Raw genomic sequence first — 26400 nt, 5'->3', positions numbered from 1 at the left:
ACTCTCACGGTAAAGGGTTGATTCCGAAAAAGCTTATGCCCAGAACCCAAATGTTCTCGGGGAAAAATACACCCGAAGCCTGGCACAATTCAACGCAAAGAGAAAAACTTACGCAAATACTTAAACGAAAAGTACGCAAAGAGAAAAGCTTGCACAATACTTAAACGAAAAAGTACTTCTATTTACAGCAAATGTTCCAAGTAGCACAAATACAAAAGTATGAAAAAGAAAAGAAAGCAAAAATCTAAACTACTACACTCCTAGAATCCGGAGGAAGAGAAGCATCTGCACCCCCGGGAGAAGTAGGCAGATCCGCCGCCTGCTCAATATCTTGGCCTTCACCATCTTGTCCTTCAGCATCTTTACCTTTCGGTTCTTCTTCAGTTCCTTAGAACTCGAAACCGAAACCAGAAGAGTCGGTAGCATCAGGCTGGACCGGAAGACCCCTGCGGGCAGTTGTCTCCAGCTCACGGGCCTTAGCAATTTCATCATCAAAGTCAATGATGCCCGCTTTGGCCTCTTCTAAGGTTTTTCTCCTCATGCTATAAATAGAATATATTTTTCAACAATGAGGGAAGTTGCTCGGTGCTGGAGTTCTTCTTTTAGATGGTCAACCTCGGTTGAAAGGCTATCCCGCTCGGATCTAGTGGCCCGAAGGCTGACATCGAGGTCACGGACAATGGAGTTGAAAACTTTATTGTGCTTTATGGATCTCTTAAGCCTCTCTTCCAACCAGGCATACTTCTCCTCCGCAGCAGTAACTTCTTCAGCTTTGGAATTCAAGGCCACCTCTAAATTATTTAATCTTTCAGTTGAGGCAACCTCGCGATCGGATGCAGCAAGAACGACATTGTGTACCTTGACCCACTTTTCCCTAACTTCCTCAAATTGTACCCTTAACTGGGCGGTCTCTTGGCTAAGGGTCACTACCTCTTGCTCGCTTTGCTACAACCGAGCCTCCAACTCAGCGGCCTCAGTACCTCATGCTTCCAATTCTGGGAGACGAGCAGTAATTTGATCTCGCTCGGTTAACAATTGATCCCGCTCGGAGATAAGTTCCTCCTTATCAAGAATCAACCACTGAAGGCCCTCGGAAGCAAGGAAGTTAGCCTGCAAAACAAAAATGCAAACTCAAAACCCAGCCATAACAATGATAGAAGAAATAACAGAGGAAACAAAGATTATACCGCTGCTATGTTGTGCATGGCATTGTTCAACAAACACTCTCCCGAGAGAATTTGTATTTTATTCCTATCTTTTTCTGAAGCCAAAGGCTTAAGATAATTAGCAAGTTTCACCAGCCAGCAACAGATGACATCTAGTAGAAACCAAGAGGGTGACGCTTCTCCTCCTTTGGGGATCTTCGGAGGGAGCAGAATAATTATTCCCCAAATTCCCATGAACTGGGAACTGGGAAGAGGGACATCTTCCTCTCGGGCAACTGTGGCCGATGGGGATAATGTAGTAGTTATTGGTGGCAACGGCAAGGTTGGCGAAGAAAAAGATGAAGTTGATAGCGCTATAGGTTGAGAAGAAGCAGCGGCAAATGCACTGCTAGTTATTGGTTGCTCATCAACCGAAGACGGAAGAGACCCGGTACCCAGCCTCACGGTACCGGACACTGCGATTAGGACTTGGAAGCGAGAGTTAGCATCTTCTACCATATCATATTTCCTCTAGAGCGTTGGGGCATCACCTTCGGTTGGCGTAACCAGCTCAACAGATTGAGCATTCTGTTACGCTGATGAAAATCGTCGTCTTCTATGTAGAGAAGCCCTCTCATCACTGGCTCCTCCATCATCATCGATCACCATGGTGTCTATGGCCAGCTCGGTCGCGGTGCTCATCACCACAACATTCATGGACAGCTCGGGCGTGACACCCTTCGCCTTTTTATTTTTTCCCTCGGCCGCAGAGGAATGCTGCCTTTTTGACTGCTTGTTCTGAGGTCGGGGACTCCGAGAAGAAGCACTTGTACCAGAAGCAGGTCCGAAGACACCTGTTCGGGTGAAAGCCTATTGCAGCAGCCTCGCTGCGTCAGCAAGATCAGCCAAAATGTCCTCCTCGGGGACGACAACTGAGCCTTGGGGTAGACCTGAATTCAACAAGAGAGAAAGGTTATTCAATTTTCCTATACGAAAGGTAAAAATAAGATGAGTTCAACCTACCATTATTTTTGGCCTTTCACCCATAATTAAGGTCTAGCTCTTTCCACGTGCGGGTCTCGGGCATAGTGATATCCAAAATCTTCTAGACCCACTGGTCCAAGTCTTCAACCCTAGGTGGTGTCCCCCGAGTTGCTGAAATAAGTGAAAGAAGAAGGATCAGTAACAACATGGGGAGATCTTTAACTAGAAGAAAAGATAAACGACGAACTTATGAGTACGGTTCTATAATTTCGAAAAGGATGGAGTCGTGGACGGAATGATGTCCGTGGTGGAAACTGCAACAAACCATTCCATCCACCCACGATCATTGTCATTATCTATGCTGGTTAGTGATCTCGTCCAATTTCACTCCTCTATTTGAGGATATGAAAACGGTCGATTTTGCCCATACTCAAATAGGCATGAAACAATGTTTGCAACCATTAATTCTTCACATAAAAGCAAGAACTAGGCTAGATAATCAATACCCAACCATAAACAAGCAATAAGTCAAACACCCATTAAGTTTACACAATAGGGTTGGGTCACAACCCTAGTAAAAATCTAGCTACTCATGCTTAAATTGGAAGAAAAAGAAGAAGAAGTGATAATTAAACCCATATTGATAATTAAAATGATGAAATCAATATTCAAAAAGCTTAAAATAGCAAAAACTACTAAAAATGTAAAAACAAACGTCTATTGTAGCTGCTGATGTCAAAACTTGACCTAAAAAAGTAAAACTCTTCTATTTATACAGTGCTAGAATTTTCGGACAAAAAATGCCCTTTCGAAGGTTCTGCGGCCGCACAATTCCATGTGCGGTCCGCACTTTGCTTCAGCCTGTCAGGAATGGAAACCTGGAGCCGCATAATTCAGAATTGCGGCTACACTTCTCTCTTTCTACGGTCCGCGCATTTCTGAGTGTGGCCGCACATTGCTCTTCTATGGACCGCACAAATGTGACTGTGGCCGCGTAGCTGTTCTTCTCTGACCGCACAATAATTGTGCGGTCCGCACTTCTGTTGAACTTTAGATGCAAGTTCTCTGAACTTTTACTCTTGCCCAGGTTTTACGGCCGCACATGTCATGTGCGGACCGCACTTTTCACTTGTCTCTAATAGGAGTTTCTTCACAATCTGCGGCCACAGATAAATATTTGCGGTCTGCACTTCTGAGCTTCTGTGCCTGTTTGTGTCCTTGAGTTCAGATCACTCCTTCTTGAGTTGGATTTTATCTTAAGGGCTCATTTTTCACTATTCCTGCAACTAAGCACATTTCATCAATTTTCGGGAACACAATTAAACGCTTTTGGACTAAAATGAAAGCAAAAAGGTGCTAATAAGTAGTCAAAATTCCCACTTATCAACTTCCCCAAACTTAAGCTTTTGCTTGTCCTCAAGAAAATATGTTAATTACCACCTTCACAAGTTAAGAGCTATGGGTTGGACTTTTAAGCACAAATATCCACAACACTTATGAATTATTAACAAGGCAATGGGTTGGACTTTTAAACACAAATAGTTCTAATATGACACTTGAGCATCAAGAGTTGACTTCATTCATCAAGGAAGCTCTCTCTTTTATGTAGATCATTATGGATCCCAAACTCCTCCTCTCTACTCTCCGTTTGCATATCTCACTTAAGAATGTAGCACTCAATTTAAAGATTTGTGAAAGATTCGCTCATCTCTCTCAAAAGAATATCACAAGTACGGCTTTAAGTACCATAGGCTTGCCCCTCATGTAAATCACCACTAATGTAAGCTCACTCGGCTTGAAATCACGTAGGGCTTTTTCGGAATGCAATAAAAGCTTTTGGACTACGGTTGGATATGCTATGATAGAATGGGTTCATCTTTCCTTAAGCACTCCATTTTCGCTCATGCTTTGCCAACTCTTTGAGGCATTTTCTTTTCCATAGGGGGATTAGAGAGACTTAGCATCACTCTTTCTTGGTCATGATATTTATTTTCTCCTTCTTTGCTTTCTCCATACTTTGCATCATTACTTTTCTTTGAATCCCTTCAACTCTTCAACTTATTCACTTTCTTTTTGTTCTTTCTTTCTTTTTCTCGCCTTTCCTTCTCTTCATTTCTTTTCTCTTTTTGTATCTTGATACCTTTTTCAAATTCCTCGGCTCTCCCCAAACTTATGTTTTTAGCCAATTATTTCACAAGAGTGTTAAGGAAAGCTCGGGTGCCAAAAGAGGGTCACGACAGAACGGGTTAAAGCTTGTAACATGGTTATCAAATGAGAAAGGTTTTAGGCTCAAATGGGTTGACTAGGGATAACAACATTGGTATGCCATGGAAAATTTCAAGCGGGTCAAGGAGAGCCTACAATCACTTCTCAAGCCAAGCAAAACTTAAAATTTCGCCTAGAGACACATTCGGAGCAAGTTCTAGACCATTCACATGGGTACTTGGACTTGAATAAAAAACATCTCACCTCTCACAACGACCATATTCAAGATTGAAAATCACTATGGTTCGACTAAACCACTCGATGATTGCCTAAGTCAACACAAGAGTCACAAGGTCACTAACTAGAGTTATATCTTTCCAAAAACCTTATTTTTTACCATAAGCACGTAGTTAAGTGTGTTGGTACCAAGTGAAGCATGTTTTACTCTTCGAGCCTGACTCAATTAGGTCTTTTTATTCATTATTACTACTATTCTTATCTAAACTCCAAAAACGGACTCAATCCCTTAAGAAGGTTGTCACGCCATCCATCGTTGGGAAGAGTTACCCGGTTCACACAAAAATGACCTTCTTCCTAATGGTTTTGGGATAGCCAAGGGGCAAGGTACCTCTACCTCCACCCCTAGAAGATTCACCTTTTCCTTTTGTAGTTTCACCACCGTGGTGCGATCGAACCTTTGCCTGTATCAAAGCAAAGAAAATTGTTCAAAATTTAGGGTGTTCCGCTGAATGGGAACCCCTGCTATGATCCATGCTGGAGGTGGCCCCGGAGCTGCAAGAATCTTAGCTAGCCATGGTCAAACTGCATCTCCCAGTGCTAACTATTCCAGGTATTGCACAGACTTCACATCCTCAAACCTTAAATACGTGTTCAGGGTGCTTTGATCGAATTGCACCTTTAGATTTCTCACTTTTGTTACCTTGGTCCCTTTCTTTATATGTGCCACATTGGTGTAAAATTCCCGGAATAGGTATTCCTTGGCATCTACCACACTTTTGGTGAACCACATCCACCCCTTCCACTCCCAGAACTGTCTCAAAACTGCCAGGTTGTATTTTTCAAGGTCTTTAATCATGAACTGACACTCAAGAGTGAGCGATCTCATTGGCCACCACTCTCGGAAGCTTGTGAAAGCAGCCAGCCAGGCCGGCAACTCTGGTGTCACCCCCTCGGCCATCATCCGGAATATCATCAACATCCATTTTAGTAGCATGTGCGTCGGGGGCATATGTGGATGAGGGCTCTGAAGCCTGACTGTCACCTTCCGGCCCCTCGAAAGTGCTTTCAGAGGAGGAAGGCTTGTCTCTAAGTTGGTATCTGCCCTGTGGCTGATGTGGCTGTGATTGAACAGCAGGCTGCTCTTGCATTGAGTCACCCTCTGACGCTTCCCGAGATGGGGCATATGAACTAGACTCAGAAGGCTCGGGTTGTCTTCCCCGGCCTACTATGGCTTTCTTACTGGTTGCCCTTTGGAAGGCGAAGGGTAAACTGTTTTTACTTCTGCCTCTGGAAGGTTCACCCCTCCTATTTGATGTATCACCACGACCTCGTGATCTAACCATTTTCTGTAACAAACAGCAACATGAGTCAGTTCCAATTCAATTACAGATAAACAAAAAGTCATAAAACAAAACACGTTGCAGTGTAGGGGAGTGCGGTCCGCACAATTGCAAGTGCGGCCGCAGCCTGGCTTGTGCGGACCGCACAATTTTAAAGTGCTGCCGCAGCAATGAAACTGCGGTCCGCACAATTTTGAGTGCGACCGCAAAATTGAAGTGCGGTCCGCACAATTGCAAGTGCGGCCGCAAATGAAACTTTCCAAAAGTGCAACTCTATGATGACAGAGATTGGCCTGATCTGTGGCCGCACATACTTTTCTGCGGTCGCGATGAAATTACCGCGGTCCGAAAAATTTTAAGTGTGGTCCGCACAATCTTGCCTCACCAACGGCCCTAATCTATACTTCTATAGACCGCACAATTCAAAATTTAATCGGGCAGAGTCTTGTAGGTTTTCGATTTATGCACAAATTGGACATGGTGATAGCAACTAAGACAAATGGTCTAAACTAACTAACAAATTGTAAATTAAACTAAGAAAATTGAAGAATCTTAGAAATAATTTGAACATACCAGTGATGAAGTAGTGCTAAGAAATGATCACATATGCGTAATTAGGTGGTAGATGATTGAATCAGATGTGTGCAAAATTTTAGCCCTTTTTCTTATTTCTCAGAGAATGGAAAGTTTCAATAGTAGCTTTAGGGTTACTATTTATACACAGTGGTTCTGGCTAAGGAATCAAGAGACGAGTGCGGCCGTAGAATTCCTTTAGTGGTCCGCACTCTGTTACCTGGTATTCCACTTCCTTTTGATGATCTGCAGCCTGCAGATTTAGCTGTGCGGCCGCAGATTTTGGTGCGGACCGCAAAATTCACTTTGCGGCCGCACTTTTGCTATTTCTCTGACAAACAAACTTCAGAGAGTTTATATTTTTCCATCTCAAGTTGTGCGGTCCGCACAGGAATTATGCGGCCACATTTGCCTTCTATTGTAGCGTCCAAAATTGTGCGGTCCGCACTTTTTTCATACTTAGCCAATTTTTCTGATCACAGTTTCTGTAAAGCACACACCTTCCTGCAACACACTTCAAATCCAGTTAGCACAAAATAAGACCAATCTAAAGAAGAAGAAAAGAAAAAAAGAAAAAGAAACATGGGTTGCCTCCCAAGAAGCACCTGATTTAACGTCGCGGCACGACGCAGATTACCATCACTTCAAATGAATCACTGCCACCACGTGGCCATCATTAGCTTGTCCCAAATAATGCTTCACCCAGTGACCATTGACTCGAAATACCTCATCATTTTTGTTCTTCAAGTCCAATGCACCAAAAGGTGTCACACCCACAATTTCAAAGAGACCACTCCATTTGGATTTCAGCTTTCCGGGAAACATCTTCAATCGTGAGTTGAACAACAAAACAAGATCGCCCACCTTGAACTCCCTGTTTTGGATGTATTTGTCATGAAGGTACTTTATTCTTTCTTTGTACAAGGATGAACTTGCATATGCATGGTACCGGAATTCATCTAATTAATTCAAATGTGCAACCCGAAAGTTTGCAGCTGCATCCCAATCAAGATTTAACTTCTTTAAAGCCCACATGACCTTGTGCTCGAGTTCCACCGGAAGATGAAAAGCTTTTTCAAAAACCAACCAGTATAGAGACATCCCGATAGGAGTTTTAAAAGCAGTCAGATAAGCCCATAGTGCATCATCAAGCTTCTTTGGCCAATCCGTCCGGTTAGCATTCACTGTTTTGGATAAAATACTCTTTATCTCCCGGTTGGAGACTTCCACTTGACCACTAGCTTGAGGGTGATAGGGAGTCGTAACTTTATGAGTGACACCATACTTGCTAAGTAAGGTGTCAAAATCTTTGTTGCAAAAATGCGACCCCCATCGCTTATGATATCCCGCGGAGTACCAAATCTTGTGAAGATATTCTTCTTCAAAAATGCCACCACACTTCTTTCTTCATTGTTGGGTAGAGCAACGACCTCAACCCATTTAGACACATAATCAACCACGACCAAGATGTAGGTGTTTCCACAAGAACTCACAAAAGGCCCCATGAAGTCAATACCCCACACATCGAAAATATCAATCTCCAAAATGGTGGTGAGGGGAATTTCATTTTTCTTTGAAATTCCATCGGCCCTTTGACATTCATCACAACGCTTGACTAGATCACTTGCATCCTTGTAAAGAGTGGGCCAATAGAAACCGCAACTTAGCACTTTGCCCGCCGTTCTTGCTCCACCATGGTGACCACCATACGGCGAAGAATGACAAGCCCCCAGAATTTCAACTTGTTCCTCCTCCGGTATACATCTTCTAATCACTTCATCCGTACAAATCCGGAAAAGGTACGGTTTATCCCAATAATAGTCTTGACAATCCCGTTTGAGCTTCTTCATTTGGTTTGAAGAGAACTCATCCGGGGTGATACCACTTATAAGAAAATTTGCTAGATCCGCAAACCATGGAACCTCTTTCCTTGAAATGGCTAAGAGTTGCTCATCGAGGAAGGAGTCATTGATTTCAAGGCCATCATGCGGCCTCCCCTCCTCCTCCAAACGAGACAAGTGGTCCGCCACTTGGTTTTCACTTCCTTTCGGTCTTGGATGTCTATATCAAACTCTTGCAACAAAAGCACCCATCTCATCAATCGGGCTTTGGAATCTTTCTTGCTCATAAGGTAACAAAGTGTCGCATTATCCATGTGGACAATCACTTTTGCACCCATCAAGTATGGGCGGAACTTCTTAATAGCAAATACAATGACAAGGAGCTCTTTTTCGGTCAAAGTGTAATTGACTTGGGCATCATTCATAGTCTTCCAAGCATAGTAGACTGGATGAAAGATCTTGTTGATACGTTGCCCCAAAACTGCTCCAACCGCTACATCACTAGCATCACACATGAGCTCAAAAGGAATGCTCCAATTAGGAACGGTGATAATGGAAGTAGTTGTCAACTTGAACTTGAGCAATTCAAATGCTCTCATGCAATCATCATTGAAGTGAAATTTAGCATCTTTCTCCAAAAGCTTGCACAAGGGGTTTACCACTTTGGAAAAATCCTTTATGAAACGCCTGTAGAACCCCGCATGACCTAAGAAACTTCTAACGCCCTTCATGGATGTTGGAGGTGGAAGTTTAGAAATCACATCTATTTTCGCTTTGTCAACCTTTATTCCCTTCTTTGAAATCTTGTGGCCAAGGACAATACCCTCCTCGACTATGAAATGGCATTTCTCCCAATTCAATACCAAGTTCGTTTCTTCACACCTTGCCAATACCTTATCCAAATTTGTCAAGCAATCATCAAAAGAATCCCCGACTACCAAAAAGTCATCCACAAAGACTTCAAGGTAGTCCTCTGCCATATCTGTAAAGATCGCCATCATAGACCGTTGAAAAGTTATCGGTGCATTGCATAAGCCAAATGGCATCCGCTTGAAAGCGAAAGTGCCATAGGGATAAGTGAAAGTTATTTTCTCTTAATATTCCGGGGCAATAAGGATTTGATTGTAGCCCGAATATCCATCTAGAAATCAATAGAATGCCCGGCCAGCCAACCTATCAAGCATTTGGTCAAGAAAGGGTAGTGGGAAATGGTATTTCTTTGTGACTTTGTTTACCTTCCGATAGTCCATACACACTCTCCATCCGGTCACCGTTCTTGTTGGAATCAACTCGTTCTTATCATTGGTGACCACAGTTATGCCCCCCTTCTTCGTAACACATTGCACCGGAGAAGTCCACGAACTGTCAGAAATGGGGTAGATAACCCCGACATCTAACCACTTTATGATCTCCTTTTTGACCACCTCTTGCATGGCTTCATTGAGTTTCCTTTGATGTTCAATGGAGGGTTTGGCATATTCCTCCAAATTAATCTTGTGCATACAAAATGCGGGGCTTATTCCCCGAATATCTGCCAAAGTCCACCCAATAGCTTTCTTCTTCTTGTGGAGCACCGCCAATATAGAGTCAACATGCACGTTAGTCAAACAAGAGGAAAGAATAACCGATAAAGTAGAGCAAGGGCCAAGGAAGTGATACCTGAGATGTGGAGGTAATGGCTTCAACTCTAAAATAGGAGGCTCTCCAATTGAAGGCTTTGTAGGGGAGTTTTCCTATTCTCAATATCCAAGGAAAGTTTTCGAGGTGCATAATTATATGACCCCATCCCTTGAAAAGAATTAACACATTCCATGAAGCCATCCATTTCATCATCATCAAAATTGAGCAAAACGGCCTCCAACATGTCACCCACATTAATCGTGGCACTTGTATCATCAATAATCACATCGGTCACCAAGTCCACGAACGAACACACTTCATTGATATCCAGTTGCCTCATAGATTTGCACACGTGGAACACCACCTTTTCATCACCCACCCGGAAAGTGAGTCCATCGGCTTCCACATCAACAAGAGCCTTTTCCATAGTAAGGAAAGTTCTACCAATAATAATCGGCACCTCATAGTCCACTTCATAATCAAGAATAACAAAATCCGTCGGGAGAATGAACTTGTCAACTCGAACCAATACATCCCCAATCACCCCAAACGGTCTCTTCATTGTACGATCGACCATTTGTAATCTCATAGGTGGGTCTTGGTTGCCCAATTCCCAATGTCTTGAAGACCGAATAGGGCATCAGGTTGATACTCACCCCAAGGTCACAAAGAGCTTTTGCAAACTCGGAACTTCCAATGGTACAAGGAATTGTAAAAGCACCAGGATCTTCCAACTTTGGATCCATCGAATGCACAATTGCACTCACTTTGTGAGTGACTTTGATAGTTTCAAAATTCATCGATCTCTTCTTTGTCACCAAGTCCTTCATAAACTTTGCATATCCGGGCATTTGCTCTAAAGCTTCAACTAATGGCACATTTATAGAGAGACTCTTCATCATATCAATGAACTTCTTGAATTGATTCTCGCTACTTTTCTTAGCAAGCCTTTGAGGATAGGGAGGAGGTGGCCTAGGCAATGGTGCCTTAGCATTTTGCACTACCATTTCCGGTATGTCAATCACATGATCCCTAGAAGGGTTCACATCCTCTTAAGTCTCTTCTGCCATGTCATCAATATCAATCCGCACTTCATCATTTGCTTGCACAACATTGTTCGTGATCTCTTCTTCTTCTACCACTTGCTCATATCCACAAGTTGCTTTTGACTTGAGGTGGGTGAATTCCCACCTCTTCCACTTCTTGTAGTAATAGCCATGGCATGTACCGTATTTTTCCCACCCTTCGGGTTCACCACCGTACCGCTTGGTAGTGCTCCCTTAGGATGATAATTTAAAGCTTGAGAGATTTGACCCATTTGCACTTCTAAGTTTTGGATTGATGTGTTGTGTGAAGCAAGTTGGGCATCGGAATCGGCATTCTTCTCCATCATTTGCTTGAACATGTTCCCAATATGACCCATTTCATTGTTGGAGGAATAAGGAGCATGAGAAGGATAAGGGGGTGGGTTGCTCGGTTGTTGATACATCGGGGGCCTTTGAAAACCCGACCCCCGATTTCCTTGGTTGTTGTTCCACCCGCCTTGGTTGTTACCTCCCCAATTGCCTTAGTTATTATTGTTTTGCCAATTCCCTTGGTTATTTCTTCCACTCCAATTACCTTGATTATTGTTGTTCCAATTGCCTTGATTGTTTCCACTATTCCAATTGCCTTGGTTATTAGAATTCCAATTGACTTAATTATTCGAAGGTCTCCATTGTTGACTAGGGCCTTGGTAGTTATTTTTTTGCCCTTGAAAGTTGTTCACATGTTGGACCTCTTCATCTTAATCATTGTAAGAATCTCCTTGATCAAACCCACTATCATCTTGCATAAAATTGGCCACTCTTTGTTGCACTTGTGGACTTCTTATTCTTCTTTTGTTTACCATCATATTTACTCCCTCCATAGCATTGACTTGCCTCGGTTTTTGCACTTGTTGAAGTTGAGCCTTTACCAATTGGTTCGCGGTGGTTGTCAACTCAGTTATGGCTTGCCCATGGTTATGTAACTCTTTATGAAGAAGAATAACGTTTGGATCACCTTGTGGAACATTGGCTCTAGATTGCCATGCCGATGAAGTATCCGCCATCTCATCCAAAATATCACATGCCTCCGCATAAGGCGTAGTCATGAAGTTCCCTCCGGCAAGTTGATTCACTACACATTGGTTGATGGTATTGATCCCCCGATAGAAAGTTTGTTGAATCATGTTCTCCGTCATATCATTGTTGGGGCACTCTTTCACCATTGTCCTATATCTTTCCCTTATCTCGTGTAGTGGTTCATTGGCTCTTGCTTGAATGCTAGAATTTCATCCTGAAGAATGGCCATCTGCCCGGGAGAGAAGTACTTTGAAATAAATTTCTCCGCTAGTTCATCCCAAGTATGAATGGAATGATTTGGCAAACATTCCAACCAATCTAAAGCTTTCCCCCGTAGAGAGAAGGGAAAAAGCCTTAACCTCAAAGAATCCTCGGAGACATTTGTTTGCTTGCTCCCCCAACATGTATCAACGAACCCCTTCAAGTGTTTATATGCATTTTGACCCGATGCACCGGTGAAGAACCCTCGTCGCTCGAGCAAAGTGAGCATTACATTGGTTATTTGAAAGTTGCCCGCCCTAATATGGGGTGGGACTATAGCACTTGCATACCCTTCATTCGGCAACACCAGGTGTGGAGCCACTCGTGGTGGAGGTGGTGGTGGAACAGGAACATTGTCTTGAGGCGGTCGGCCTCGTCTATTGGCTTGAGGTTCAAGATGTCACGACCCAAACCGATAGGCCATGACGAGTGCCCGAGTCCTACCTGTCGAACACCCTCAAGCATGCGTCTAAAATATAAACATGAATAACATTTGTCAATAACCTGCTGAATTACGAGAATAACCTACGCGAGGGAAATCTGTCCAAAAGATATATATACATATACATGCGGAATATGGTAGGGCGAGCCGACGATGCTGCTATAGACAACTATATATCCAAAATTGGAAGCCGACAAGGCCACATACTATCCAACTATACATAACTGCCTATAAACCTCTAATAGAATATACAACTGTACAAGGACGAGACTGGGCCCCGTCATACCCATATATGTATCCAAACACATCATACCAAAAGCAGCTCCAGACCAAGTGGAGCACATCAACTCTCGCTGATCAAGGATCCTAAAGAGGGGGACCGTCAGCCTGTCTACCTGCACCCGCGGGCATGAAACGCAAGCCCCGGGAAACTAGGGGCGTCAATACGAATAATGTACTGAGTATGTAAGGCATGAAAATCAGTACATAAAAGACGTAGATGAAACATGGAGTAAAGAATTCCACCTGTAAGTCTAAAAAACTTTGTGAATCCTGAAACATTTATAATGTCATGCACGTGCGTATAAATGTCGTACCATGCATAGGTGTAGGTGTACATAACATCATCAAGCCTCTGAGGGCATCCCATCATATCATCTCGGCCACTGTGGGCAAAATCATCAACGTTACCAGCTGATCAGGTGGTGGTGTGTATATAACGTCGTAACCTTTTTCCATATCCCATATACATATAATATACGCGTATATAACGTCATCTGGTCATGGGTCAATGTACATGTATAAATGAATGAAATGCATAAGAAATACGTTAATAAGATTTCTCGGAATGTTAAAAGATCAATATGCCTTTCGGATAAACTTTATCAACTACGTATTTTTCTGAGACCCATGAATAGAAGATATAATAATAATTCACATGGGGAATCAAGAACATAGGCACCCCTAGTACTTCTATGAATAGAGTCATTTATGAAAGTTGTGCGTTTGCTCATTTCGTTTGTATCGTATGAATCATGCCAAAAAGAAAGAATGGATAGTCTTAACATACCTGAACCGATTCTCTTGACAATCCCTCTAACACACATTAATTGCGACAAAACACGTTACGGCGGATCGAAGTAGGGGAAAATCCGTATGATATTCTTGAAAAAGATTGCACCGTACTCCCTTAGAATCGCAAATCTCACGCTTTATCATATTATGAAGTTTCAAACAAGCTATTTGAGCTTCATCCGTTAGCAAGCTTAGTATTTTAAGTAATTTGAGATCATTCTTAATTATATGGATAATAGCTTGGACCGTATTTTATCCCACAACCTTCAAAGAAACTAATTTTCTTTGCTTTGTTTACCCTTTAACCTTCACGGCACTTACTTATCGCCTGTTATGAATAGCATAAATGCTTATAACCTCAAAAATAATCTCATCCTCGAGACTACGTCGATTAAATTACGACGAAACTTTAACGTACAAAAATGCGAAATGTAACATCCTTCCCCCCTTAGAAATATTCGTCCTCGAATGTTTAACTACCGGGGATCTATATAAATTTTGGCAGAGTCACCTTTGTAATAGTAATACTTTCAACTCTTCCTGTAGAAAACTCAATAATTCAATGCCACATAGGACCACAATCATCAATAACGACAATGGCCTCACACGATCAATGATAATGACTAACACAAGAATCCATACACGTACCTTAAGGCTGTGATATCTCAGTCGGATTCTTGAGAGGAAACAAGTGAGGATATCTAGACTTCATGTCTTCTTCGGCTTCCCAAGTCATTTCTTCCACATTATTGTTTTTCCAAAGTACTTTCACTAAAGCTACGTCTTTAGTCCTCAATCTCCGAACTTGTCTATCTAGTATATCAATGGGAGTTTCCTCATATGATAGATGCTATGTGACCTGAACATCGTTAACTGACACGACTCTAGAAGGATCTCCGATACATTTATGAAGCATAGACACATGAAAGACTAGATGTACAGACTCCAAGTCAGAAGGCAAGTCTAACTCATATGCTACCTGCCTACCTTGCGTATGATCTTATATGGTCCAATGTACCGAGGTCTAAGTTTTCCTTTCTTACCGAACCTCATAACGCCTTTCATCGGTGATACCTTTAGGAATACCTAATCGTTAATCTGAAACTCCAAGTCTCGTCATCGATTATCCGCATAAGACCGGCTTTGAGCCGCTAATAGCCTTTCCCGTATAAGCTTAATTTTCTCGATTGCCTGTTGTACCAACTCTGGTCCTACTAACTTAGTTTCCCCAACATCGAACCATCCTATAGGCGACCTACACTTCCTTCCATAAAGAGCTTCATATGGAGCCATCTGAATACTGGAATGATAGATATTATTATACGCGAACTCAATAAGCGGCAGATGATCATCCCAGCTACCCTTGAATCTATCACATAAGCCCGTAACATATCTTCAAGTGTCTGAATAGTATGCTCAGCCTGTCCGTCTGTCTGGGGATGAAATGTAGTACTAAGACTTACCTGTGTCCCCAATCCTTTTTGGAAGGACCTCCAGAAATTAGCTGTAAACTAAGCACCTCTATCCGAGATAATAGATATAGGGACACCATGAAGTCGTACTATCTCTTTAATATAAAGCCTTGCATAATCCTATGCAGAATATATAGTCCTAACAGACATAAAATGGGCTTATTTTGTAAGTCTATCAACAATCACCCATATAGAATTGAACTTACGTTGGGTACGAGGTAAGCCTACGATGAAATCCATATTGATTACTTCCCACTTACAAGTCGGAATCTCTATAGCCTGCAATAATCCACCGGATTTTTGATGCTCAATCTTAACCTGATGGCAGTTAGGGCACTGACCAACGAACTCCGCTATATCTTTTTTCATTCCGTCCCACCAATATATTCCCCTAATATCATGATACATCTTTGTTTCTCCTGGATGGATGGAATAACGAGAATAGTGAGTTTCTCCCATAACCTGCCTACGCAGCCCTGCAACATCAGGGACATATAATCGTCCTTGATATCTGAGGACCCCATGTAATCTCAAACGGTGCCTTCTCCTTCTGAGGGGTTGTATTCCTATAATGAGCTAACACAGGATCCTCGTATTGGCGTTCCTTCACTTCAGTTACTAAAGAGGATGTTGTCGTGTCCTGAATAGTAATTCTTGTATCACCTGAGTCTAGTAAATGAACTCCAAGACTAGCTATCTGATGAATGTCATGAGCTATCCCACTCTTCTCTGGTTGTAAATATGACATGCTACCCATATATCTATGGCTCAGGGCATCAGCTACTACATTTGCCTTCCCTGGATGGTATAAAATATCAACGTCATAGTCTTTCAGTAGCTCCAACCATATCTTTTAGCATAAATTCAATTCCTTTTACTTAAAGATATACTGAAGGCTCTTATGATCTGTATAGATATCAACATGAATGCCATACAAGTAGTGCCTCCACATCTTTAGTGCATGAATCACTACGGCTAACTCTAAATCATGGGTCGGATAATTCTTCTCGTGCTTTCTTAGTTGTCTGGAAGCATAAGCTACAACCTTACCATGCTGCATCAGTACACAACCCAATCCAACGCCCGAAGCGTCGCAATAGATAACATAACCATCGGTCCCTTCTGGGAGCGTTAGAACCGGTGCTGAAGTTAATCTGTCCTTCAATGCCCGAAACTCCATTCGCAAGCATCAGTCCATTGAAACTTTGCTCCCTTCTGAGTCAACTTTGTCAATAGTGCTGAAAGAGAAGAAAATCCCTCTACAAATCTCCTATAATAAACTGCCAAGCCGAGGAAGCTATGAACCTCTGTCGGTGTCGTAGGTCTAGGCCAATTCTTTACTACCTCAATCTTTTGTGTATCAATCCGGATACCTTCACCTGAAATAATATGCCCAAGGAAAGCTACAGAATTCAACTAGAATTCACATTTAGAGAGTTTGGCGTACAACTTCTCTTTTTGTAGAACTTTGAGCACAGTACGCACATAATCTGCATGCTCAGTCTCTGAATGAGAATAAACCAATATATCATCGATAAATACAATCATGAACAGATCTAGAAAGGGTCTGAACACACGGTTTGTCAAATCCATGAATACTGTTGGGGCATTAGTCAAATCGAATGACATAACACCAAACTCAAAGTTCTCGTATCTGGTCCTGAATGTTTTCTTCGGAATATCCTTCTCCTTAACCCTTACCTGATGGTACCCGGACCTCAATTTTATCTTTGAGAAACATTTGGAACCTTACAACTGATCCAATAAATCATCAATCCTCGGTAGCGGGTACATATTCTTGATTGTCACCTTATTCAACTGTCTATAATCAATACACATCCGCAAGGAACCATCTTTCTTCCTCACAAATAACATAGGTGCTTCCCACGGTGATGTACTAGGTCCGATAGAGCCTTTTTCAAGCAAGTCCCTTAGTTGTTCCTTCAACTCTCTCAGCTCCGCAGGTGCCATTCCATATGGAGGAATAGATATTGGCTGAGTATCTGGTAGTAGGTTAATAGCAAGCTCAATTCCTCACTTTGGCGGAAGACTTGGAAGCTCATCAGGAAACTCATTAACCACAGGGATAGATTGAATGGTTGGTGACTCTACTTTCACATCCTGAACTCGAATTAAGTGATAAATATAGCCCTTTCTGATCATCTTCCTTGCCTTGAGATAGGAAATAAATCTACCTCTCGGCGATGCCGTATTACCTTTCCATTCCAAAACAGACTCCCTTGGAAATTGGAATCAGACCATCTTTGATCTACAATCAACGTTGGCATAACAAGAAGCCAACCAATCCATACACATTATAACATCAAATTCTACCATATCTAACTTGATTAGGTCTGCTACTGTAGATCGACTACGAATTACTATTATACAATCTCTATATACCCGCCTAGTTATCACTGGATCCCCAACAGGTGTGGACACCTCAAAAGGTTTAACCAACTCAGGTTTTATTCCAAACTTAGTAGCAACCAACAGAGTAACATATGATAAGGTGGAACCTGGGTCAATCAGTGCATATACATCATATGAGGAGACTGATAATATACCAGTAACAACATCAGGTGACGACTCCTGGTCATGTCATCCTGTTAATGCATAAATGCGATTCTGAGGACCGCTCAAGCTAGATGCTCCACCTTTGCCTCTACCATGACCGATTGGTTCTTGTGAACCTTGCCTAGGGGGCATACTGATGATGACAAACCAGCTACAGATCCTGCTGGCTGAACTATGCTTGCATCATCTCTCGTCGGGCAATCCCTCATAATGTGGCCTGGATAACCATAAGTATAACAAACACCCAACCCCATACGGCACTGCCCGGCATGCTGCTTACCACACTGAGCACATCGTGGCAAGGGTGGCCTCATCTGACTTGACTCGTCCCTATACTGAGAACTTGAGGCCCTGGATATGTGGAATAATCAAATCTCTTGCCGGCAAACTGAGGGGGTGCGCTAGTTGATGGCTGGGCTGGATACCTCTGGTATTGTTGTCTCTGACCACTTCGAAACTCACCAGAAGGACCCGAAGATCTCGCTCTCTTAATCTGGCCCCTATCATGCTCACGATCGGCCCTCTGCTTCTGCTTGCGCTCCTCTACACCCTGAGCGTATGCCTGAATACGAGAAATATCCATACCTGACTGAAGTGAAACCGACATACAGTCATTAAGCAAGTGCGGCTCCAATCCCATCACGAACTGATGAACCCGATCCTCCATCTTAGATACAATAATGGGAGCATACATAGCCAACAAATCAAACTGAAGGTTGTACTCCTGAACACTCATATTACCCTGCCGAAAGGTCAGGAATCTATCAACTCTGGCCCGTCTAAGCTCTGGTGGCAGATAATGACGAAGAAAAGCCTCTGTAAAACTCCTGCTATACCGCTGGAGGGGCATCCTCACCTCTGGACAACTCCCAAGACTCGTACCAATTAACTGCAACATCTTGAAGTTTATAGGAAGCTAGCTTAACTGACTCAGTCATAGTAGCCTTCATTACCCTCAAAGTCCTCCGCATTCTATCGATAAATACCTGAGGGTCTTCATTTGGATCTGCTCCAGTGAATTTCGGAGGGTCCAAATTAATGAAATCACGAACCCTCGCACTAATGGACCTATCTGCATGACCAATACCTACTTCTTGATGCCGAGCCTGTGCGGCTACTAATCGACTTAATAGTTGAATAGCATCCCTCATCTCCTAACCCAGTACATCTGGATGAGGAGCTGGACGTACAGGGGCAGGCATTGGAGCTGGTGCCCCTTGGAGCTCCTCTGGAGAGGGCGAAGTCTGAGATGGAATCTCACTATGAGACTTTCCCCGAGCCCTGGTAACTCGTGGCGCTCGACTAGTAGTCTTATCTGCCACGGACTTGACCTTCTGGGTGGTTGTAGCCTTCTTCGGCATCGTTGAAAGCATAACACATCATTAGTAAAATGAATTCTTATATCGCACGATCTAAGATAAGAATGGAGAATAACATCTTATATGTCCTGTAGCCTCCTTTCTATAAGTGTGGTGCACAACACACCCATAAACAAGACTCTACTAGACACGGTCTGTAGACAACCCTAGGACAGAACTGCTTTGATACCACTTTTGTCACAACCCAAACCGATGGGCCATGACGAGTGCCCGAGTCCTACCTGCCGAACACCCTCAAGCATGCGTCTAAGATATAAATATGAATAACATCTGTCAATAACTTGCTGAATTACGAGAATAACATACGTGAGGGAAACCTGTCCAAAAGACATATATATATATACATGCGGAATACGGTAGGGCGAGCCGACAAGGCTGCTATAGACAACTATATATCCAAAACTGGAAGCCGACAAGGCCACATACTATCCAAACTGCCTACATTCCTCTAATAGAATATACAATTGTACAAGGATGGGACTGGGCCCCGTCATACCCATATATGTATACAAACACATCATACCAAAACTCAAAGCAGCTCCGGACCAAGTGGAGCACACTAACTCTCGCTGATCAAGGATCCTAAAGAGGGGGACCATCAGCCTGTCTACCTGCACCTGCGAGCATGAAACACAGGCCCCGGGAAAATAGGGGCGTCGGTACGAATAATGTACTGAGTATGTAAGGCATGAAAATCAGTACATAAAAGACGTAGATGAAACATAGAGTAAAATATTTCACCTGTAAGTCTAAATAACTTTGTGAATCCTGAAACATTTATAATGTTATGCACGTGTGTATAAATATCGTATCATGCATAGGTATAGGTGTACATTACATCATCAAGCCTCTGAGGGCATCCCATCATATCATCTCGGCCATTGTGGGCAAAATCATCAACATATACCAGCTGATCAGGTGGTGGTACGTATATAACGTTGTAACCTTTTCCCATATCCCATATACATATAATATACACGTATATAACACCATCTGGTCATGGGTCAATGTACATGTATAAATGAATGAAATGCATAAGAAATACGTTAATAAGATTTCTCGGAATGTTATAAGATCAATATGCCCTTTAGATAAACTTTATCAACTACGTATTTTTCTGAGACCTATGAACAGAAGATATAATAATAATTCACATAGGGAATCAAGAAGATATTCCCACGGCTATGTTTTCGAGCTCATTGTTTGCCATGATTTCACCTACAATACTCATACGTTAGTAATAAGGAAAGAAAAGAAGATATTCCAAAAACACAACTAAATATATAGCTAACACCATTTTTAGCTCCCCGGCAATGGTGCCAAAAATTGGTCTCGTCCAATTTCACTCCTCTATTTGAGGATATGAAAACGGTCGATGCAATAGTAATACCCAATAAGGAGTCGGGGTCGATTTTTCACAGGGAGCTATGAATAGGTCTTAGGGATATATATTATAGTGTATGAGCTTGAATTATCTCAAATTGCACTTCCACAAAATTGGATTGTTTCTAGGTCTAATTTAAATGAAGATTACAAACTAAGAATTTAAACTAGAAAAGTGTTTTTAGTTATTTTTCAAATGATATAAAAGGCCTAAGGCTATGACCTTCACCTAGGTGTTCGCCTAATGGGTTGTAAACTTTAAAACTTATTTTATTGGTCGAGGTGTGTTATAGCTATCAACACCCAAGTACACACTCAATACCTCTCGGTCAGAGAGTGATTTTGCCCAATTTGGCTTTCTCAAGTCCAAATGGGTATTGAACAAAACAGTTGATGATAAGCTCAAGTCAGGTTTTACTATCTCTAGGTTCAACCCTTTAATTGGGCTTATTAATCTCACGATTGACCTAATTTCTTGCTAGTCAAGTTTTTCTAGACTAAGTCTCTCTTTCTCAAGTAGAGACCAAGTCAAATAGGCATGAAATAATATTTGCAACCATTAATTCTTCACATAAAAGCAAGAACTAGGCTAGATAATCAACACCCAACCATAAACAAGCAATAAGTCAAACACCCATTAAGTTTACACATTAGGGTTGGGTCACAACCCTAGTGAAAATCTAGCTACTCATGCTTAAACTGGAAGAAAAAGAAGAAGAAGTGATAATTAAACCCATATTGATAATTAAAATGATGAAATCAATATTCAAAAAGCTCAAAATAGCAAAAACTACAAAAAAGAGTAAAAGAAAATGTCTACTGTAGCTGCTGATGTCAAAACTTGACCTAAAAAAAGTGAAACTCTTCTATTTATACAGTGCTGGAATTTTCGGACAAAAATGCCCTTTCGGAGGTTCTGCGGCCGCACAATTCCATGTGCGGTCCGCACTTTGCTTCAGCCTGACAGGAATGGAAACCTACGGCCGCATAATTCTGAACTGCGGCCGCACTTCTCTCTTTTTGTGGTCCGCGCATTTCTGAGTGCGGCCGCACATTGCTCTTCTGCGGACCGCACAAATGTGACTGCGGTCGCGTAGATGTTCTTTTGCGGCCGCATAATAATTGTGCAGTCCACACTTCTGTTGAACTTTAGATGCAAGTTCTCTGAACCTTTGCTCTTGCTCAGGTTCTGCGATCGCGCATGTCATGTGCGTATCGCACTTTGCACTTGTCTGTGATAGGAGTTTCTTCACAATCTGCGGTCCGCACTTCTGAGCTTATGTGCTTGTTTATGTCCTTGAATTCAAATCACTCCTTCTTGAGTTGGATTTCATCTTGGGGGCTCATTAACCACTATTCCTGCAATTAAGCATATTTCATCAGTTTTCGGGAATAGAATTTAACGCTTTTGGACTAAAACAAAAGCAAAAAGGTGCTAATAAGTAGTCAAAATCCCCACTTATCAGTTAGCAAAGCATGGTGGTCATGTTTGCTGAAATTTATCATTCCCCAGGCATACCTGGTAACGGATGCAGAACTCCACGATAACAGAGTCAAGCTCCCTGCTTAAGGAGAACGGACCCAAAGTGAAAGGATACGTGTAAAAATTCGTGAAACCCTTCTTGGGTAAGGTTATCCACTCCGCCAGGTCAGGATCGATGATGTTTAAATCATGGCAACGACAGTCTTCCTTTACAACAGGAATGCTGAAAGGACGGATGAAAGAAGGATACACGCCAACAGCCCATGTGCGAGGGTTAGCAGAAGGAAACTTCTCTTCGAAGTCCTTTGTTGTGATGAGTTTTCTTGGAATAATGGTGCTCACCATGGGAGGAGTGGCGTTATCAGCACTACCTTTGTTCTTTAAGGAACTGTGATTTCTGGAAGAAGAGGCCATTGTTGTCAGAAGGGAGAAAAAGGCTTTTTCTGAAGAAGAAAATTAGAAAAAGTTGAAGACAAGTATGAGTTGAGTAAAGAGAGTTTGAGAGAGTTTGGAAAGTTATGAAGTGTAAATGGAGAAGTTTGATGCGTATAAGTAAAGGAATAGGCGGCTAAAATCGTGGCCATAATTACCTCTATAACCGGCAAAAGTGTTGCTGAATCATGGGATAACACGTGTTCGAGGCATTAAATGCGAAGAGGCGTGTGTTTAGTCAACCGTCAGAAATTTTTTAGAGGGGGTCAGTAAATTTCTGCCAAAAAATGTATCTTTTCCAACTTTCCGGTACACAAGGTTATGCCACCGGAAAGTTGGGGGACTATCTGTATAGGGTAAAATATGTTCATATTAAATGATCGCATGAGAAAGAGACACGTGGAGACGAAGACAGTCAGGTATGAAGGCAACGATCTCGAAGAGAATGGTATTCATAAAGGCGAATTAAATACCGCCACACGGTAGTATTTAATAGAGAATATGGCATTCACTGCCTACCATTACACATTCTTTAATGGCCCTCATAATTGTCATTTAAGAGGGGCTTGATCCTAAGACCTTGTTCCCTAAGTGCAACTATAAATAGTGGGCTCTACAGCCATTGTAAAGGGGATAAATTTTCTCACAAGCTAATACTATACTCTGTTTAAAAACTCAATAATATTTTATCTTCTTGCTTATTAATACTTTTACTACTGCCTACGGAAGCTCTACTCCCGGAATCAAGATTGCTACTGTCCTATCTCGATTTGTACACTAAATCTTATATTCTTATCTAATTTATTTATCATTTTGGGATCAAATCGATTCACTTGTCTATAAACTACGTATAAATTCAATTATACCGTTTTACGGATAAACAATGATCTAAGGAAGGGAGCATGAGTTCACGTGCCCCGAAACTCCCTAGATACGCTCCTAGGTATTAGGATACTAATTCCGATATTAAATTTAGGATTGCATTTATCCATCCTTTTGTGATTGCTAATAGGTAATATCAATATAAATTTTATGCGAAAAAATTGGTTTTAATTATCTATTCCATAGAGAGAGCGGGAATAGTCCTGGCTATAACCAAAATAACAAAATATTAGTAACCTAATTAAATTCTTAAGACCTCGCCAGCCTGTAATCTACCAATTAAGCATTTTCTTAAAGACGCTGCCTTTTCAATTCCCTCTGCCAAGTAGGACCCCCCTCTATTCCCTCTTTCTTTCTTGTTCGTCAATCAAATTCCCCTTCTCCCCTCCCCCCCCCCCCAAAAAAAAAACCCAGTTCATTTTTTAATCTTGGTATTCAAAGCTTATATATAAGTACCATCTATTAACTTCCAAGGTCATTTCCTTAGATTTATGCGACATGGGTAATTCTAAAATTAAGCAGAACTCGTCAGTTTCTGATAATCTGCTCTCTGTGTTCCTCTTCTCATGTCTATTAGTAATAATTCCCAAAGCAGCGGCACAGCCACAAAATAATCAAAGTGAGTTTCAATATGCAAAGCTCAATCCACCTTTGGCAATTATCATAATTGTTCTAATTGCAGCACTCTTTTTCATGGCCGCTTTCTCCGTTTACATCCGACACTGTACTCAGTCCTCTACTAGCGGTAGCGTCCGCCGAGCTCTGTCTATGCGTCGCCGTGCTGCTGCGGCGCGTGGACTTGATGCAACCGTTATTGAGACTTTTCCGACCTTTACGTATGCTGAAGTGAAGGATCACCATATTGGTAAAGGAGCTTTGGAGTGTGCTGTTTGCTTAAACGAGTTTGAAGATGACGAAACGCTGCGTTTAATTCCTAAGTGTGATCACGTTTTTCACCCTGAATGTATTGATGCTTGGCTCCAGTCTCATGATACTTGCCCGGTTTGCCGGGCTAACCTCTCCCCTCAACCCGGTGAACCACCGGCCCAAGTTTCCGAGTTGAACCAAGAGGGCCAACAAGATCCGGGAACTGAGCTTCAACAGCAAAACGATGAAGTTTCGATACGCATAGAGGGTGACGAAGAACAACGAGAACCGGTTCAGCAGCAACAAGAGGAGGGTTCAGTTAGATCGAGAGTGAAGCGGAATTTGAGCTTCAACGTGCCGAACCGGGTTCAGAAGCAAGAAGAAGGGGGGTCTTCTAAACCGGGAGTAAAGAGAAACTTGAGTTTCAACGTGCCGATTCTTTCACCGAGATCATTTTCCATGAAGCCAAGGATATTTAGCAAGTTCAGGTCACATTCTACCGGCCACTCAGTAGTAGTACCGGGTGAGAATTTGGACCGGTACACTCTAAGGTTACCAGAGGGGATTCGGAAGGAGGTAATGAACCGGGCATTATTGAACCGGGCTAAGAGCTTTGGAGTTGCCTTACCAAGAGACGGAAGCTCAAGAAAAGGGTACAGAACCGGTACTGGAGAGGGAAGCAGCAGGGGTGCTAGGTCTAACAGACGTATCGATCGGTCCGAACTGGAAGGATATTCGGACCGGTGGGTTTTCACTATTGCACCACCATTCATTTCTAGAGGCGCATCAATGAAATCACCAAAAGTTGGAGCTGAAACTGGTGAGGGTTCCACCTCTGGAAGTGTGAAAAACGCCGTCAAATTACCGTCGTTTAAATGCTTGGAACCAAAAGGTGATGAAACCTCTTTGATGTCTGCTGACTCGGCTCGACCTCCGGTTTAGTAAATCTTTAATCCGGTTCGAGGTAACCGCTTTTGGAGACGCGTCTGGCGACTTTTCGTGTGCTATGAAAGAGGACCGTCTTTCTCATGATGGGTTGGGCCCCACCTTGCAAGGTATAAATGTATAATAGTCCAAAGTTAACTTTCCATTTTACAGGTTTAGTAGAAAAACATTTTTGTTACTATTTTTTTTAATAAAATAAAAAATCTTCAATTTTTTAATATTTATTTTAAGTTTTGTGCATATCTATAGTTGCTGTAATAAAGAAGTCTCATGTATTTTATTTTAATTTTTTCCTGATTGGACAATGTCCTCTAGTGATGTAAGTAAGTGTATTTCTTTTTCTTGATTTCATTGTCCAATTCAACTTTGCCAAAAAAAAAATCAAAATGAAAAAGAGTACGAAGTTGCTTTCCTTATTCTTTATCTTTGTTAGTCAAGATGATGGGGGTTTGATATTGATTTTTTGTGATAAGTAAAGAATGGTTCAATTTCAAAGAACGATTATGATTAATTAGATGGATGTGCTAGAGGATTGTGATCCATTTTAATAATATTACTGGTCTTAAGCTTAATTTAGTATTTAGAACGGACCTTTCCGTAACTCTAATGGTGGTCTATCCAGTTAAAGCTCTGTGCCCACAAATCTGAGAGAAGTAGGCGTAGGACATTGACTTCGTACGTAACTGATCTTGACAACTAAGTTTGGTTTATTAATTAATGTATTAGAAGACTTTTATTTTCTGTATTCTCAAGTTAATGGTCAGTTTGTGAGTTTATTGAGATGTAGGCATGTTATCATAGTTAGATGAACATTCTTTTTAAATGTTATATGAATACTAATGTATTTCCAGTATTTTCCATATTTAATACTATAGTTTTAGTGGGATCCATGCATCGTTAATCTATAACGAATAAATACACTTTTCAATCAAAACAATCTTTTAATACCATTTTCTTGACGCGAGAATGAAATGTGAGGGAAATGTGGAAAGCCACTGTTGTGCATCACGAGTAGTACCAGTCGCTTTAGGAGGAGTACCTGACCTTTATAGTTGGAGGTATAATTAAATAGAGAGTTTCAATTGTTACACTTTAGTCCTCTTAAGTTTATAGTTTATGTTTTATAGTATTTGCATTGAGTCTGTAATTT

The 26400-nt window shown here is 41.8% G+C and overlaps 1 protein-coding gene across 1 annotated transcript; it reads left to right on the top strand.

The window, feature by feature from the left end:
* The first annotated feature begins 23841 nt into the window (after nt 1–23841).
* Nucleotides 23842–25666, top strand: LOC104092209 (E3 ubiquitin-protein ligase ATL31-like). Its single transcript, XM_009597747.4, has one exon. The coding sequence runs from the start codon at nt 23937–23939 to the stop codon at nt 25245–25247; it is 1311 nt and encodes a 436-aa protein (XP_009596042.1). The 5' UTR covers nt 23842–23936; the 3' UTR covers nt 25248–25666.
* Nucleotides 25667–26400: the final 734 nt, after the last annotated feature.

Source organism: Nicotiana tomentosiformis, chromosome 1 (assembly GCF_000390325.3).
Source record: "Nicotiana tomentosiformis chromosome 1, ASM39032v3, whole genome shotgun sequence".
Lineage (NCBI taxonomy): Eukaryota > Viridiplantae > Streptophyta > Magnoliopsida > Solanales > Solanaceae > Nicotiana > Nicotiana tomentosiformis.
Note: the sequence above shows the minus strand (reverse complement) of the source record. Positions and strands in the feature narration are given on the sequence as shown.